At 40.0% G+C, this 17,443-nt stretch overlaps 1 protein-coding gene and 1 long non-coding RNA gene across 2 annotated transcripts in view; both read right to left on the reverse strand.

Moving 5' to 3' along the window:
- The window catches only part of LOC127536272 (uncharacterized), a 578,171-nt gene that overhangs the window by 94,725 nt on the left and 466,003 nt on the right, over positions 1–17,443 (reverse strand). The window lies entirely within an intron of this gene.
- The window catches only part of pvrl2l (PVR cell adhesion molecule related 2 like), a 300,493-nt gene that overhangs the window by 85,918 nt on the left and 197,132 nt on the right, over positions 1–17,443 (reverse strand). The window contains 2 exon segments of the mRNA XM_051956145.1: positions 1,065–1,308; positions 6,535–6,647. Of these exon segments, the coding sequence (XP_051812105.1) occupies positions 1,065–1,308; positions 6,535–6,647 (357 nt within the window).

Genomic DNA, 17,443 nt, shown 5'->3' on the forward strand with positions numbered 1-17,443 from the left:
GTTACACCAGACAGCCAGGAATACAAAGCTACTGTTAGATTATGCTAACAACCTTTTTCTGATTCCCACAATCGCAGTCCTCGACAAATAATTAATACCGTCATCTTGTCAAAACAGGCCCGACTTTGATTAAACAACGGTGTTCAAACATGTCGGAGGTCGCAGCAGAGGTCGGCTCTGACAATGATTTTGTTTACAGACGTGACAATGTGTTGGCAAGTTATAGCGGCGAAGGCTAACACCTGTAGAGCATCTGTTGAACTCCACTCACGCCGAACCACTCGTCGTGTTAATACAAAACACAACACAATGTTGAGTGAGCAAGTCAACAAAAGCAACGAGGGAAAACAGGCATAGGAGCCAAAGGGGTGCTCACTGCGCTGAATCACTCTATCAGATGAGCCCACATTAGTTCCAAATACAGTTAACACCAGTAGTTTAAGTGAGTTTAATCTGCTTATGCAAAATACTGTCAATAAACTGTACACCTAAATGCCACAAGCTGCTATACTGATAATATTCTTAGTCGTTCTGATAATACTGACTTATACAATCAAAGTTATCGTGTACAAAACATGCTCAAAGCTTCAACCTGAGCAGCAACACTTTATCTCATCGTGCAGACTTCCTCCTGATCAACACACTCATGCAAATGAAGTGAATCTACATATAAAGGCTATTACTTGTAGTGCCAAATCTGAATCAGAATCTTTCTGAGCGATCTTTCTTGTTTTTCAGCTAACCGGGATGTACCCTGAGAGTACTCGTCAAATGCTTTAAATTGCTTCTTCTTAGACTTTGGGTCCAGTGGGAGCATCTTTTATAGAAAGCAGTGATAAGCAGATGGCTGGGGAGGCACTTGTCAAGGCTGATGCAGCAGAACAGCTTTTGAAAGTCTGTTTCAAGCACGGCTCGCTTCTGCAGAAAAGTGGAAATGTTGTTGACCTTTTGCTGCTTTAACCCTTCACATGTGAACACGAAAAGTTCTCAGCCACATCCGAAATATTCAGACGCTCGTGGTTCCTGTTGGAGGTTTATGGGACGTTTTCAGATGCTCTACTCACCGAGCATGACGAGGGTGGTCGTCCCTTGTTCATTTCCAGAAGGGTAGGTGGCATATTCACAGGTGTAGCGGCCAGCGTCGGACATTCGTAGGTCAGAAATTCTTATGGACGGGTTCTCCAGACTGTTGAGGAGGAAAACAACTCGATCCTTGAAGGACGGATTGGGGAAGCTCTGTCCGTAGACTGGATGGTAAACAGCAATGTTGTCCCTCTGGCCATCCACTGGTTCCCATATCCAAGATACCTGGTGAGAAGAGAATTAGTAACAACCAGTGGTTACTATTTGATTATCCACTTTTCTAGATGTGCAGAACGACAATTTTTTTAAAAAAAGAGGAAAATCAAGGATTAACCCTCTGAAGCCCCAAAATCCACTGACAGGTTTCATGATATCACAAAAAAAAATACCAGAACTACACCATTTGTCAGAGCCAAAAACAGTAGAAACAGAAAGAAGCACTGGTAGTGGTTAGCATTTTCGCCTTGCAGCAAGAAGATCCCCGTTTCAAATCCCGTCCTGGGATCTTTCTGCATGGAGTTTGCATGTTCTCCCTGTGCATGCGTGGGTTTTCTCCGGGTACTCCGGCTTCCTCCCACAGTCCAAAAATATGCTGAGGTTAATTGATTACTCTAAATTGTCCATAAGTGTGAATGTTAGAGTGATTGCTTGTCTGTATATGTAGCCCTGTGACAGACTGGTGACCTGTCCAGGGTGTCCCCTGCCTTCGCCCGAGTCAGCTGGGATAGGCTCCAGCACCTCCTGCGACCCTAGTGAGGATAAAGCGGTGTATAGAGGATGGATGGATGTCAATACATCTTTTTGCACTAACCATTTTGTGCAAAAGACAAAAAAAAATGGCACTCATCTGTGCAACTAAAAAGCCATAATAGACTCTGCTGCAACCAACAGTCATGCAGCAAAACTTCAGTGACTTTTTGACTGAACTGGGTTGAACTGCTGGCTGTGTTTACACAAAGCAAATAGGAGACTTAAAATTACGTTATGTCATCAAAGTCATTGCATTATACTTGTATCGTTGAAGAAATTGTCAGAAATGAAGAGTTTGTTCAAACAAAAATTCTATACTGTTCTTACTCCGGATACTGACAATTTGGCTGAACTGCAGGCAGTGTTTCCACTGAGCATATAGGATAGAAGTATGGAAACAAATTAAAACTGTAAAGTGATACACAAAGATGAGTTTATGTCCCCTGAAAAACACAAAGTTTCGAATGGAAGGGTGCAAACATAAAGTTAATAGTTCTGTCATGGATGAAGTTACACTCTGGGCTGGAGCATGAACTCCAATTCAGGACTTACATTTGGGGAAATTGACTCCATTAAAAGTGAGTCAACTTAACTACTAGCAGTTCTTGTCTTCAGTCTCCCTGTGGATGAACAAATAACCATCACTGGATCAGTTTGATACTGAAATAATGATTGTCTGGCTTTTTTCCTGTCATTTCCAAGAGGATTTATAGGCATTTAATTGCAACAGGCAGGAGAGGTAATGATCTCCACAGGAGTGCAAGTCACACTGAATCTAAAAATATCACATCAGACCAAAGAGGAATGGTTTGTTGTTGAGTTTTTTTGCAAAAATTGCAGCAATATGGGTACTAAAAGTTTTTTAAACAGCATAATTGCCTCCATGAGCTGCGTGTTGCAGTGACTCCTAAAGCTCCAGCTGCTGACCATGTTCGTGAACGGACAAAATCAGCAGGACGGACGACGATAATGAACTTCCAGTGCTTCCAGCATCGTCTTGTTACCTTATGTTTGATACACTGACTGTTTGTTTGCAAAATAATGAAACTGGAATGGACATTATATACATTTAAAAGCGATGTAATTCTTGATATTCCCCTGAATGCATATCAAAATCTTCAGCTCCGGCAAACTGAAATTATTTTAACTTAGAGTCGCGAAATGTCAAACTCAATTAAAGCCGTCTGAAGAAGAAGCCAAGAATCTGTTTCCAGATTAAACGTGAGGTCTGTTCAACTTGCAAACACTCTCTCAAGGTCCCAGTTGCTGCATTAGAGAACATAATTTGAAAGAGAGCCATCCTGCAGGCTTTTCCTTGTTAGATTTCTGATATGTGAGAGCTATTGATATTTGCCACGGATGCATGAGACTCTACCGCTAGGGAGAACGCCGCGATGCTATGCGAGATTGATTTCATTTTTTCCCTGCAATTTTCAAAGTGACAGCCAATACAAACTGCAAAGAAGGACGGAGAGGGAATAAAGTTCATCAATAAACATTTAGCAAACATCTACTGAAGGCGAGACGTGTGGAGGGAAGGGAAGAGGGAGAGCAGAGAGGGCTGCAGGTTGCAGAGAGGGGGATGGATGTCATCGCAAATTAGAGGATGAATCTCCAGAAAATATCAGAGGGCAGCTTCGTCCGTCTGCAGTTTCAGAATTTGTATGTGAACAAATTAGCTAATGATTCCACCCACACCTCAGACGGATCGCTCAGGATCAAACTGAACTCTCGGCTCAGAGCGGTTTCACTTTAGTCTGCTGGGTATTAAATAGTTGAGGTGCTGTCAAACGCATTGTCAACTGGGAAAATAAATTCCCTTGCAAATAAAATATCTCATTTTTGTGTTGCGCTCAGCTCTGCGTATTCAGTTAGAGATAAACTGAGGGAAAAACTGTAACAAAATGTTCAAACACTGGCCAGAAATTATGCTTTTCGCTGATAATGACAGACAAAATCCCTATTCGCATGGGATTAGTATTACCTTGGAACCAACGGTGATTTGTAATAATTGCAAAGGATGTCGGTGATCTTAATCCCGTGTGAATGTGCCACGTCGGTAATTGGTAAAGTAAAAATTCCCCCACAAATCACCTACTGTATTTCACCAAACATATTACTATTGCCATGCAAATCTTCATCTCAGTGATTGGGGTGTATTTTCGTTGTTGTTGGTTTTTATTGTGCGCCTTTTTCTACCTCTTTCCCAGCCAAAATATGGAAGCTGCGGTGGAAATTATTGACAGTATTTTTGGAGCAAATGCAGGGTTAAGGCCAACACACAACAGGCCTATGGAGCATTCACAGAAACGGCAAAATTAAGTCAGCAAGAAGAGGGAAATTTGGGAGGATATTGAGATGGATGACATGTAGCAGCATGTGGTAAGAAACATTTTTCGAGGCCTATCTTTCAACAGGCTTAATACAAACATTTTCCCAATATTGCTGTCCACTGTTCTCTAAACCTGTCAAAGCAACATTGCTGCTGACAGCAACATACCACATTAAAAATGATCATTTTAACCCGAACCACAAGCTTTCCATAAGTCTAACCATGTGGTTTTTGGGCCCAATTAGCAGAGATCCCCAGGTAATACTAATGCCGTGCAAATAGTACAAAAGACGGCATTGTTTTTAGGAAAACTCTGACGTCGCAGGTAATTTGATGATTTACACTTCACTCCTGCATGCTGAGCAGACTTTGTGGCCCACGATGTGTTTGGTTTATCTTCGAAGAAACACGGGAAGCCGGAGGAAACAGACACTGTCAGCGTTCCAGCAGGGAGTCATTGTTTAAGTGTTGAATCCCGTCAGCTCTCAAACACATCGGCAACCCCCTGTGTTGTTTCTTCAGGGTGGGAAAAGTGTCAAACCGCTGATGAACATGTGACAGACACCTGCGATGCATCGTGAATGGCTGTTTCCTCCTGCTTCCATGTTTGTGTAAAGCGACACGAAACATGTCAGAGGAGGATTCTCCACGAACAAACAGCCGTATTGATCCTCTCCTCTGAGCGCCGGTGCTTCCTTCTGCTGATTATCTGGATTCCAGAAGGCTGAAATGGTCGGTACGCTTCAAAAATCAACTGAAAATTAACCCTCTTCTCCCTAAAATCTGCAGGGGGGTTTATAAGATGTTACTTTTGTAAGAAATTTGCAAAACTACATTGCATTTATTTGATTTCAAACATGTAAAAGTAGAAAAAAAGAGTCAGATTTTCAGCGTTTCAACAACAAAAAAAAGCCAAACCTAAGCTTTAAATCATGGTATTTCATCAGAATCATTTTATTCTACATGTCTAATCTACAAATTTGCCAAATATTTTCTCAAACCAGATTCTGCAAAAAACTAAAAATTCTGAGCTCTTTAGTGCAACCAAGAAATCATTATTGACTAAGCTGCAATGAACACTGCACAAAAGCATTACAAAAATTCATTGAGCTTTTGGTTGAACTGCAGGCTGTGTTTGCACAGAGCCGAGGAGACAAGCATGGAAACAAAGTAAAAAATGTAAATAACAAAATATGTACCACATGAAGATTTTACTTACTATTTTTTTTCTTATTTTCCGAACAATCATATCAATATCGTGCTCAAAATTACTTTTCTCAGGAAGTGCAAAGTTAACTTCAGCAACATTTCATTTTCAGGTACGATTTTGTGATTTCCGGTGCAATACTTCATATTTCTCGTGCAATATTCCAAATTCATGTGCAAAATATTAACTCAGTGCACAATATTTTATTGTTGTTTGAGTGTTTGCCAGAATCACTTAGTGCTTTTTTCTATTTTTGACTCATTTTAGTGTATTTATTTGTATTTTAAGCCATATATCGAACTGAAATCTTATTGCTTTCTTTCTGTTTGTTTTCTGAGCTATATCTGGCACAAAAATAAAAATTCTTTGGGATAAAAAAACTTGGGCATATTAAGACAAACAGTTAGTGGCACGGACCCGACAGTTAGGATCCATTAACCCAGTGTGGAATAAGACGACAGAACAAGACAAGAGCATCTGTCAGAACTTGATGGAAATGTTTCATGTGTTGAGCTGTTATCTGAAGTTTTAAAACACTGATCTGATGTTAATCTGTGCCTCTGTTTTTGCATCACTCCATTGGAGCACTGGCTTCAAACACCTGCTTCTTGTACATCATGTTTTTGACAAACTGTTCCACCTCAGTCACACACAAAAGGCAATTTGCAGTATTTAGATTTGTTTTTCCATTTGTCCCGCCTTTGTAGTCAGGGCTTTTTATGTACAAATTGAAAATATACTTAAAAAGAGACTGGAAGAAACTGACTTCATTTCATTTGTGTGCAAATGTGCATGTGTATTATGTTTTTAAACCCCAAAACCTTCTGATTATTTCAAGGTTTTCATAAAAATATCACCAAATTTCAACTTACAAACCCCAGCGAACACACATCTACACTGGTTTTATCTACAGAGAATTTCTTTTTTGAGTTTCTGCGTCTGCATGTCCTCCTTTTTTCTGCAGAATGAAAAGATTGCAGGGAAGAAACTGACCCGTTTGACCCCTAGAATCAACCGATCGGCTCCTCACATTTGTTACTTATGAATTCCCTCCATTAGGCATCACAGCACTGTCAGTCTTACTCTCACATTCTGAGCCTCGGCGCTTTAAAAAAAAAAAAAACCCACAACACACTGAGAAAGCGCTCTTTGATCTGCCAACCTGTGTGAGCTTGGTGGCACCTCCTCCATCGATGAATTTGCAGCTGAGATCAACAGACTCGGTGGGATACGCCTCCAGCTCCTCCGCGACTCGCACTTTCTGAGCGCCGATACCTGGAGACAAAGAGGAGAGGAGGTTATGCAACCATCCACAAAACACACACACACACACTACGCTGTTTGTATTTAATCCAAAAGGGGAACAAACACAGAAGATGAAAGCATTCATTATGAATCAGGTGTATTTAAATGATGCTGCTGTGATTGATATTTCTTCCCTCCCTCTTGTTCTGTTTTTGATTGATCTCCTTCATGTAAGACAGACTATTTAAAACCAGAGCAACGACAATGAGGGGGACAGGAGACCAGAAACGAGTTCATTAAGGAGACTGAAAACTCCAAATCATCCGTCTTTGATAACAAGCCTCGGGCAGAGTCTTAGCCGGCTTCCTTCAGCTCATTAGGGTAAAGCTTGCCTTCCAGCAGGCATCGCTAGGGGGCGAGCCTCCAGGAGCTCCAGGACGCTGCTTTCATGTGTTTGCAATTCAGTACGAAAAAGTAGCATCGAGAGAGCAGGACAGGTCGAGCGTGCCGAGGTTTGACAAAAAAGAAACAAGTCAGCAAAGCTGATCCCTGTATTCAAACTTAAAAGGAGATGAAAGGAGGCCGGCCGGAGCCAAACGGAGCCTCGACACCGAGCCGCAACCTGTTGACCTGCAGGCTGCGACCGACTTTAAATTGGACGAGTGCCTTTCTTAACAGTCGACCCTTATTCTGCAATCAGCTGTGTGCAGCAGTCCTCTGTGGAGGCACGAATCAGGAGTTGCAACACCTCCTTTGAACCTTTACTTTTTATCCTTTTGTACTAGAAATGTCACTGTGCTGCCCTTTTATTAGCAGACAAGAACTGGAATTGAATGTCAGGACTGTGCAATCTGCAGGAAATCCAGGTTTCCGCAGAATTTCAAATGTATCAGACAAATAAAACGGATCGAATTAAGAAACATTTTTGCAAAGTTACAACATGTAAAGATTTCAAGTCATATTGGATTAAATCTTCTGTCATTTCTGGACAATTTAAACAAATTTTGGCGAAGAAGTTTGAGTCATTTTGGACAAAATTTGGTTAATTTTAATTCATTTTGGACAAATTGCGAGACATTATGGAAATATTTTGAATAATGAAGACAAATTCTGAGTAGAATTGGACAAGATTTGAATAGTTTGGGTGCAAAAAAGCAAGAAACGATGCAGTTGTAGAGTAAATTTGTGGAAACCAAGTGACACAAATTGTAAAATGTCTGTCAAATAAAATAAATTACAACCATTTACAGTAACCAGAAGCCTTTAAAAACAGATATGTTCTGGGTCTTTTCCAAAGCTTTATAAAGAACGTAGAGAAAATGCAACAGGCTGACAAAAAATATGAGTTCACGAAATACGGACACGAACTTAGCAGTTTGTCTTTTTCTTTGCATTAGTTGTCACCTACAGTCTCTCAGCTAGCAAGATAAATAGCTGCAGTTAAGTCTTGTTCGAAGAATAAATGATAAATATGTATACATTACCAACAAATTACAGATGCTGTGTAATTTTCTTCAAATTAATGAACTTTAATGAACTTGTAATTCCTTGTAATCACGAGAGAGAAAAGGCAGAAAATGACTCAAATGGAACAAGAAAAGAAAAACAAAAAGGGAAAGGATCAGAGGGAGCAAAACAGAGAACTTGTAATCCTTTTCTTAATGCAATCTGGTCCGCGTCCAGCAGCTCAATGTGTTTGGCAGCTTCTACAAACCATCATACGAGGATGGAAGTGACATTTTTACAGACTCTCCCATTGTTCCAATCAGTTCGCCACAAAGAGCGTCGCCATCAAACCTCTCGATGCTCAATTTAGCGACTCATAATGAAGCTTTCATTTAGTCTTTTCTGGCCCCTTTAACTGCCTGTGCTTGGCTCAGTGATCAGACCCCTGCTGAACCCCCCGCTGACCCCAGATAAAACCCGACCAACGTCTTTTCTCCTCCACCTCCCTTCGCTCTCTGGCCTCTCAGCCAGCCTCTGCGCCTGGAAAGATAAAATTCTTGTGGGGAGCCGGCCTCTCACTCTCTCCACAAGAAAAGGGGGGATAAGCACTCGCTAACCGCTGGCTAGCCCCGGGTGGTTCCACTGAAAAGCCTCTTAGTGTGTGAGGGATTGATTAGGACAATATGTTACATGCTGCAGCGTGGAGGTGAACAGGCTGGCTGGGATTTAGCCTGCAAATCAGCTGTAAAACACAGTCCCACTAACAAAAGCAGCGGAAGAAGGGCGAAGAGTGTGTGCTGCACTGGGCTGCGTCCACGTGTTCGTCCATGCGTGGAATAAATTTTATGTGTGAAATCGTATGCACGTGGGATTATTGTGTGCATAAATCGTCATTGTAATGTAGGCGCAGAGTTAAAAAGATGCTATTTTGGAAAAAAAAAACAAGCTGAAATCACAGCATTTACCACAGCCAGAAATTGCAAAATCATCAGATTATCAACTTTCCGACAGTCCTTGAACTGCTCATCTGTGATCTACTGTTGAATAACCGGTTAAACTTCAGTGTCCCGCCGGCGGTACACTTATTAATTTGCAAAGGAATTTCAAGAATGTCCGAAGGCTGAAAACGCGATTATACAAACACTATACGCCGATGGAAAGCTTAGATTCTCATGAATCCGCCGGTATAAACCACTTTCAGATGTGATTACCACAGCGGGTAATATAAACACATTTGTCCGACAAACAACGAATATCCATCCATCCGTTCTCTGTACACAGCTTTAACGTACACAGCGCGACTCACATTTCCGGGTTCATTATTACACACAGATGAAAATATTCCACAAAAAACGGCCATAATCCAACCTTGGACATCCAGACGAAACAAGCCAGTAAACTATTTTGTCCAAAACATGTCCTGAAGTCGGTATATAATCCACCAATCGGTCGTTTTCAAGGAAATGCACCTCGTGATGCGCGTCCAATATTCCCTGTATTTCTCGTCATATTTTTAATTCTCAAATAGAATATTAGCGATTTTTTGTACTGAAAATGGCTGGAATTGACTGCAGCTTAAAGGGATAACCTTATTATATTTCATCAAAATTATTTTATTTTTATAAAATCTGCAAAAATTAACCACTTGCACTGATAAGATGCTGTAAAAAAAAAAAAAAAAAAAAGAAGGAAAGAAAATCTGCAATCTTCAGTTCAAACGTTGAGCCATTAGTGACTCTGCTGTGACAAACAACCGTGACAAAAATTCAAGGAATTTTCAGTTGAACTGGGCTGAACTGCAGACAGTGTTTACTTAGAACTACTGGGCTGTTTAAGATTTACAAGTGTCCATGTGTACAAGACTGAATTTGATGTGTGAAGTCATATGTGTGCACGTGTGATTACTGTGTGTGCATAAATCATCATTGTAATGTACGTGCAGGTTTACAAAGCTGAAATCACAGCATTTACCACGGCCAGAAACTGCAGAATCATCAGATTATCAACTTTCCAACAGTCCTTGAACTACTCATCTGTGACGTACTGTTGAAAAATCACATCATATTTAATGAAAATTATTTTATTTTTGTAAAATCTACAAAAATGAACCACTTGCATGAATAAGATGCTGTAAAAAATGGCAAAGAAATCTGCACCCTTCAGTTCAAATGTTGAGCTATTAGTGACTCTGCTGCAACCAAAAATTCAAGGAATTTGAACTGGCTGAACTGCACTCAGTGTTTACTTAGAACTACTGGGTTGTTTAAGATTTACAAGCGTTCATGTGTCCATCCATATGTACAAGAATGAATTTGATGTGTGAAGTCATACGTGTGCATGTGTGATTACTGTACGTGCACAAATCATTGTTGTGATGTGGGTGCAAGATTAAAAATATGTTGTTTTGGAAAAAAACAGAAGCTAAAACGAAACCGTTTACCACTGCCAGAAATTGTAAAACTCAAAAAATCATCAGATTCTCAACTTTCCGACGGTCCTTGAACTGCTTATCTGTGACATGCTGTTGAAAAATTCCATCATATTTAATAAAAATCACTTTATTTTCTTAAAATTGCCAACAAAAGAAAGATTTGCACTAATAAAATTCTGTAAAAAAAAATAAAAATCTGCACTCCTCCCTGCAAGTGTTGAGCTATTAGTAACTCTGATGCAACCAACAGTCATGCGACAAAAATTCAGGGATGTTTCATTTGAGGTTGATGCTACAGGTACGGACCCGTACCCGTAGCATCTGTACTAGAGGTACGGACCCGTTAAGGTCACTGAAGAGCTGGCGCCGGTTAACTACTATTTGCTGCACATTACAGGCAGTTTATATGAATGACTTTGACGGCGAACATTGTGTAATTTAACCAAAAATACACCGTCTCCTCTCACACTTTAGACATTGCAGTTTTTACGCTTTTAGACGCCGTGTCTAAATTGTTTGAAGTCCAGCTCCTATTAATTAGTTTACCGCGTTCAGTGGTGGAAACGGCTGACGAACTCCATTGCAAATGTTCCCATTTAATTTCAGACGCTAATTTACAAGATAAAGTTAAGGATGTCGAATATGAAACAAACACTCGTGAATGGTGAGGAGCAGCTCTTTAATTCGGCATGAATTTAAAAAAACCACAAACTCGATTTACTGTGATATTGTGAGATTTGTTTGTGGTGATGTAACTTAGCCATTCAACAGAGTCCGCTAACATTAAAGAGACTGTGATAGTGTCTGTGTTGACAGACGTAGAAAATACGTCAGGGTTTTGTTTAGGTTGTTAATATGTAATAGTCTGTCGCTACTTTTGAAGGTAAAAAAATACTTGTAGTTTGCTGGCTGTTAGTTCCGCCATTTGTTTTGTTTGCTGTTTGTGCTTTATTAGAACAGGGTCACGTGAATAAAAAGTTTTGCTATTTTTAATAGTAGTGCTGATTTCAACCCCCAAATCGCTGTCCGTGAAAAAGTCAGATAATGATATTTATAAGACATTATGCATGATAGAAAAGAGAACAGCAGATGACTGACATGACAGGCTCGGCACGCAGATTCACCTCGAATCACGGAAGCGCCTTCATCACTCGGATTACCAAACCGGCTCATTAATATTTATGTACGTCGGATTACCAGCCAATCACAAAGCGCGTTCATCAGCCGGCTCATTAATATTCATGTACGTCTCATTAATATTTATAGCAAAGGAAAGTGCCGTATCCGTAGGCCACAGGCGACGGGTACGGGTCCGTATCTGTAGACACTACCTTAATTTGAACTGGGCTGAACCGCAGGCAGTGTTTATTTAGAGTTGGTGTATGAAAACTAATTAAAAATGTAAATTATACAATATCTACAGTAGCTATAGTATTTTTCCAATATTGGTAACACCTGCGGGCCCTGAAGAAATATTTCTTCCAGGAGTGTTTGCTGCACTGGGCTGTTTAGCATTTACAAGCACTCATGTGCTCATCCATGTGTGCAAGAATGAATTTTATGTGTGAAGTGATATGTATGCTTGTGTGATTACTGTGTGGGAATAAATCAGAGCATCTCTTTGTGATGTGGCTGCGCATGAGACTGATTCAGTCACTGAACCACGGTCTTCACCCCGAAGAAGACAAAGGCCTGTCAAACCGGTTATCCATTCCACAGACATGCAAAAAAAGCCCATAAATTCAAACTAATGGCAAAGTTTTTCCATAAACAAGCACAGAAATAGCAGCACTGAAGCAAGATTCCGCCTTTGTTATCACTATTTTTCTCTCCTTCCATTGCATTTTTTCCTCTTCTTTCTTTCTCCTTGTCTCGTACACAAACACACAAATTAATTTCCTCTAATTAAACACATCAACACACAACTCCCACTATTCATAAAGTAGCTGAAATGCAAAAACACACAAACACACACACACACACACCAGATGGTCCCACCAAAGCCATGAAGCAAACTTTTAGGGGTTATTCATGGTGGTCAATGAAATGTGCTCTATGACGCATGAGAGAAAAATAATTAAAACAGTGAGTAAGAGGAAGAGAAAGGAGGAAGATTTAAAGTAGTGAAAGGGAATGCGAAATAGAAAAAAGTCAGGAAGAGCATGAAAGGAGTTGGGAGGAAAGATGGTGGAAACATTTAGGGAGGAAGGATAACTGTAACAGAAAGAAAAAAAGTCAAGAAAAATGAAAGATGTGTAAAAGTATGTGACTAAAGGGATGAATAAAGCAAGGAGAGGCTGGAGGCGGAGGAGCTGCGGGGGGAGACAGGTGGAGGTCGGAAAGAGAACCAGCGAGAGACGTAAAATGGTCGAAAAGAGATGTTGGGGGAGGGCAAGTCAAACCTTGAAAGAGTGAAAAAGATGGGAACAGTGAGCATGAGATCACATCAGAAGTGATTCATTTCCTCAGAGCCCGACTCCAAAAAGCCCCGTGGAGCCGGAGCTGACTGCAGCGAGACGAGACGAATGAGAAAGTTTGAAATCTTAATGAACACACAGATCAACATGACCACCTCGCTCGCAAAAAGTCGGTGCTTGTTTTTATTTTTGTGCTGGGTTATGCTCACATACCAGCAGACATGTTTAAAACCAGAATCCGGTACTGACAATAACTGAAAGCTTTGGAAGCAGAGTGGTCTAACCTGCTTTCTGTAGTTTTTGAGAAAAATGGTTTCAAAGTTTTGTGTTTTCAATAAAGGTCTAACATTGCCACTGTAACGCTATACTTGGGTTGTGGGTTCGAACACTTTGCCACTAAAACCTAGACCATAACATATTAGAGAAATTATTTAAAAGTCAGATTTTTGTGGGTTAGACCACTCTGCTTCTAAACTCTTCACTTAAGCTGCATTGTTAGCTGCTTTCTATGATTTTAGCTGTATACTTACTTTCTGCTTATATTGTTAAGTGTGTAGTTACCTTTTTTTAACTGTTAAGTTAGCAGATTTCTATGACTTTACATATGTAGTTCGCATCTTTTTATGGCCATAGCTGTGTGCTATAGCTGTTTTGTATTAATTTAGTTGTGTAGTTAGCTTCTTTCTATACCTTCAGCTGTGTAATTACTTGTTTTCAGTTACTTTAGCTGTGCTGTTAGCTTCTGTTTATGACTTCAGCTGCATGTTAGCTTCTTTCTCTGGCTTTGGCTATGTAGATAGCTTCTTTCTGTAATTTCAGCTGTGTAGTTAGCTTCCTCTTTGACTTAGCCACATTGTTTGCTTCTTTAATGACTTAAGCTGTGCAGCTAGTTGTTTTTCTATGACTTGAAGGGTTTGGAAGCAGAATGGTCTGACTCACTTTCTGTAATTTTTGACAAAAATTGGTTCAAAGTTTTGTGTTTTCGAAAATGGTCGAACATTCAACGCGCCACTGTAACACTATATTTGGGTTGTGGGTTAGACCACTCTGCCACTAAATTTTGTTCTTAGGATTTATGGCATTAAAGCTCCACAAAAGACCTTTTTGAGTTCTTTCTACTTTTAGCCATGATTGTACAATTTCCATCAAGGTGAAGGACTTTATCTTGCAGGGAAAAATTAGGCCACGGGAAGAAAAAAAAACGTGACAGGAACAAATGCTACCCAGAAATTTCTTAGACACTTTGCAGGTCATTTGATTTTACAAATATATAGCAGAACATCACACGTCTAGAAAAATATTTTAAATTTACACTTGATGTGAGTTTTCCAGTTGTCCTTCTGAAAATACCGACGATATAATGCCATAACAATGTTCAAGCATGATTTTAGTCCGTTATAGATTAAGCTAGCAGCTGAAATACTCTAAAGAGAACACAATGATTTATTACAGCTGGGTCTATTTGCACAGCTCAGGCCAATAGAAGTGACCACATCCTCAGGTTAGCCAAATATTCTTTGGAACAGAAGGATGAGGGTGAAAGGTGATTTCTTTTTTTTACTCAGACTGTTCCAAATCATCATTTTAAACATCAACCTTCTGGTTCAACTCAAACAAAACATATTTTAAGGATGCAGCGAGGGATTATTAAAGTGAAATCTGTGTGGTCTCGTTTTGGTGTTTCACCTCCATTACAAATATGAAATCTGGGTAAAAAGTTTTATTTTTATCTGCTATTTAAAGACTCCAGCAACTGCTTTGGTATGCATAGGTTCATCAGAATCAATAAATTTGACCTTTAGAGGAAATCCACTTTGTAAAATACAGTAATTTTTTTTTAAAAGATGCTTTATTTTGGAGCATTTAGCCTTAAACCTGCACTGGAGATGGACAAAAATGTGGAGAAAGAAAAAAACAGGGGTAATGAAATGCATCTGAGTTTCATCAAATCAGGAACTGAACCAGTGGCCTGGCTATTGAAAGCATTTTCAAACCAAGGCATGTCTTTTTCAACTATTTTCGTCAAAATTTCCAAGATTCAATCGATTCACATTGACTTTTGCTAAGATTTTTTGTTCCAGCACATTAAAAAAATGTTCTGTTTCCTTCTATAAGACCATGACACTTCATTTATAGATCTTTAAAGATGTAAATGTGAGAAGGTGCAAAATAACTGTTGATTTTGATTGGTCAAACGTCCTCCAAATAGCCAAAAGAACACACTTTTAGATTCTGCAAGTTGAGTTTTTCATCTTTATTGTACTATTTTTCTTCTTTTGCACAGAGATTTACTTGAAAAAATCCTTCCAGCTGCATAGCAACAAATCCAACCAAAGCTTGGTTAAAAGAACAGATGAAAACCTGGATGTTTGCCCTGCCTGTTGATCCACAGTCCAGCTCACACATTTACTGAAGCCCACACTTTCTAGATTGTTAAAGACTATTATTAGGGACAAACTTTCTGCCCTGTGAGATCACATTCAATCATCGCCTGTGGTTATTTTTTCATCCCGCACATGTGCATGTCCTACTATCAGGGAAATTGGTGTCAGTGCACCACTATAATGTTATCTTTACAGTGCAATCCATTATACACTCGTAACCCCGACGATCCCACAATTTGCAGCTTATTCACTGGGTGGCGGTGGCTGGGGATTGGGAGCATCAACTGAACGTAAACGGAAAGTCAAAGAGGAAGGGAGGTGGTTGTATGAATGGCCACACTCCGCTTCCCTCCCGAAGCTCCACAGAGATGAATCACAGTTAATTGACATTTAGAGGCTTGTGGCATTTGCCTGTTTATGCGGAGCTTCCCCATGTAGACAGACGAGCAGCGTGAGCGAGAGCAATGCGCTGATGAGGAGCTCGCTCATCCACATTAACATCCAAATCACATACTTATAGGAGGCAATGAACCACAGCTGTTTTGTTTTGGGCTTTTTTTTTGTCAGCCTGTCATGATGTCAGTTATATCAGCTTTTATCTGGGTGATTGCCAGCAGCTGTCAAATGAAAAAATGGAGAGAATTAATGCCTTTGAAAAGCTAAAGCTGCTGCATCACTAATTCCTAATGAAGCTAGTTTCACTTTTTTTCTTCCTCTTTTGACTAAATCACTATCAAGTTATCAAATTACTGACGGAACAGTCAACAATAAAGTCAATATTTAAATGTACTTCTTGTGGACCAGGTAATGGAGATTTTTTTCTTGTTTTTTTTAAATGCTGTGGTATTTCATGAGATACTCAATAATGAGAGACTGTTTTCCATAAAAGTAAAATTAGTAGTTTGGACACTGAATAATGTTTGATTTAATTCGGCTTTCTTTTTTTGATAAGAATTTACAAGAAAAATAACTCTTCTATGTCAAAATGAAAACAGATTTCTACAAAGTAATCAATTCAAGCCAATTACTTATATAAATATAAAATGCAAAATAAGTGATTACATTTGCATTCACCCCCTTTAAAGTGACTCACTTAATGCAAAACAGGTGCAGCAAATCGGTGATAAATGTCACACAATTAGTGAAATGGAGATCATCTGAATGCAGTGAGTGTGTCTCAGTGATTGTCTGATGAGTTAAAAAATTTAGATTTTTGGTCATCATACTTAAAGCTATCTTTGCTGGACCCCAAACACTGCACATCATCACAAACACACCATCTTCACTGTGAAGCATGCTGGTGGCAGCATCATGATGTGAAGCACAGTGGTGGCAGCATCATGATGTGAAGCACGGTGGTGGCAGCATCATGATGTGAAGCACGGTGGTGGCAGCATCATGATGTGAAGCACAGTGGTGGCAGCATCATTATGTGAAGCATGGTGGTGGCAGCATCATGTGAAGCATGGTGGTAGCAGCATCATTATGTGAAGCACGGTGGTGGCAGCATCATTATGTGAAGCATGACAGTGGCATCATCATCATGTGGGGATGATTCAAAGCAGCAGGCTGTGAAAAGTTTGTAAAGTGAATGCAGCAAAATGTAGAGAAATCCTGGAGGACAACCTGATGCAGTCTGAAGTGAGCTGAGACATAGGAGAAGATTTGTTTTCCAGCTAGACAATGACCCAAAACAAAAATTCAAAGCTACACAGAAATTATTGTCAAAAAAGCCAATTAAAGTGACCATGACTTAAAGCTGCTGTCCGGAGTTTCCGTTTGTTTTCAATTTATGTATCATTTTTTAACAAAGCTTAAATGTGTTAGTCTAGTTCGATACTATAATATAAAGTTAGTATAACGCGATATGAAAATTTATTCCTGAGCTCCACCTTCCTCTCATAGACCCCCATGTTATTCCAAAAAGCGCCGGTTGCTGCCGACCAATCAAGTTCGAGCTTCAGCTTTGTCATGCTGTCAATCAACGGTTACGCGCACAGCAAGCAAGCCCATGCAGAGGTGGGCGAGCTACGCACTACGCAACCGCGCGCACATTTGTTTTGCTTGTGGAAGAGAGAGCATCAGGGCTCACCAACTTCCAGAAAAGTTACCAATCCCACGGCTTGTCAGGCCAAGAGACTGCAGGAC

Source organism: Acanthochromis polyacanthus, chromosome 11, assembly GCF_021347895.1.
Source record: "Acanthochromis polyacanthus isolate Apoly-LR-REF ecotype Palm Island chromosome 11, KAUST_Apoly_ChrSc, whole genome shotgun sequence".
Taxonomy (NCBI): Eukaryota; Metazoa; Chordata; class Actinopteri; family Pomacentridae; genus Acanthochromis; species Acanthochromis polyacanthus.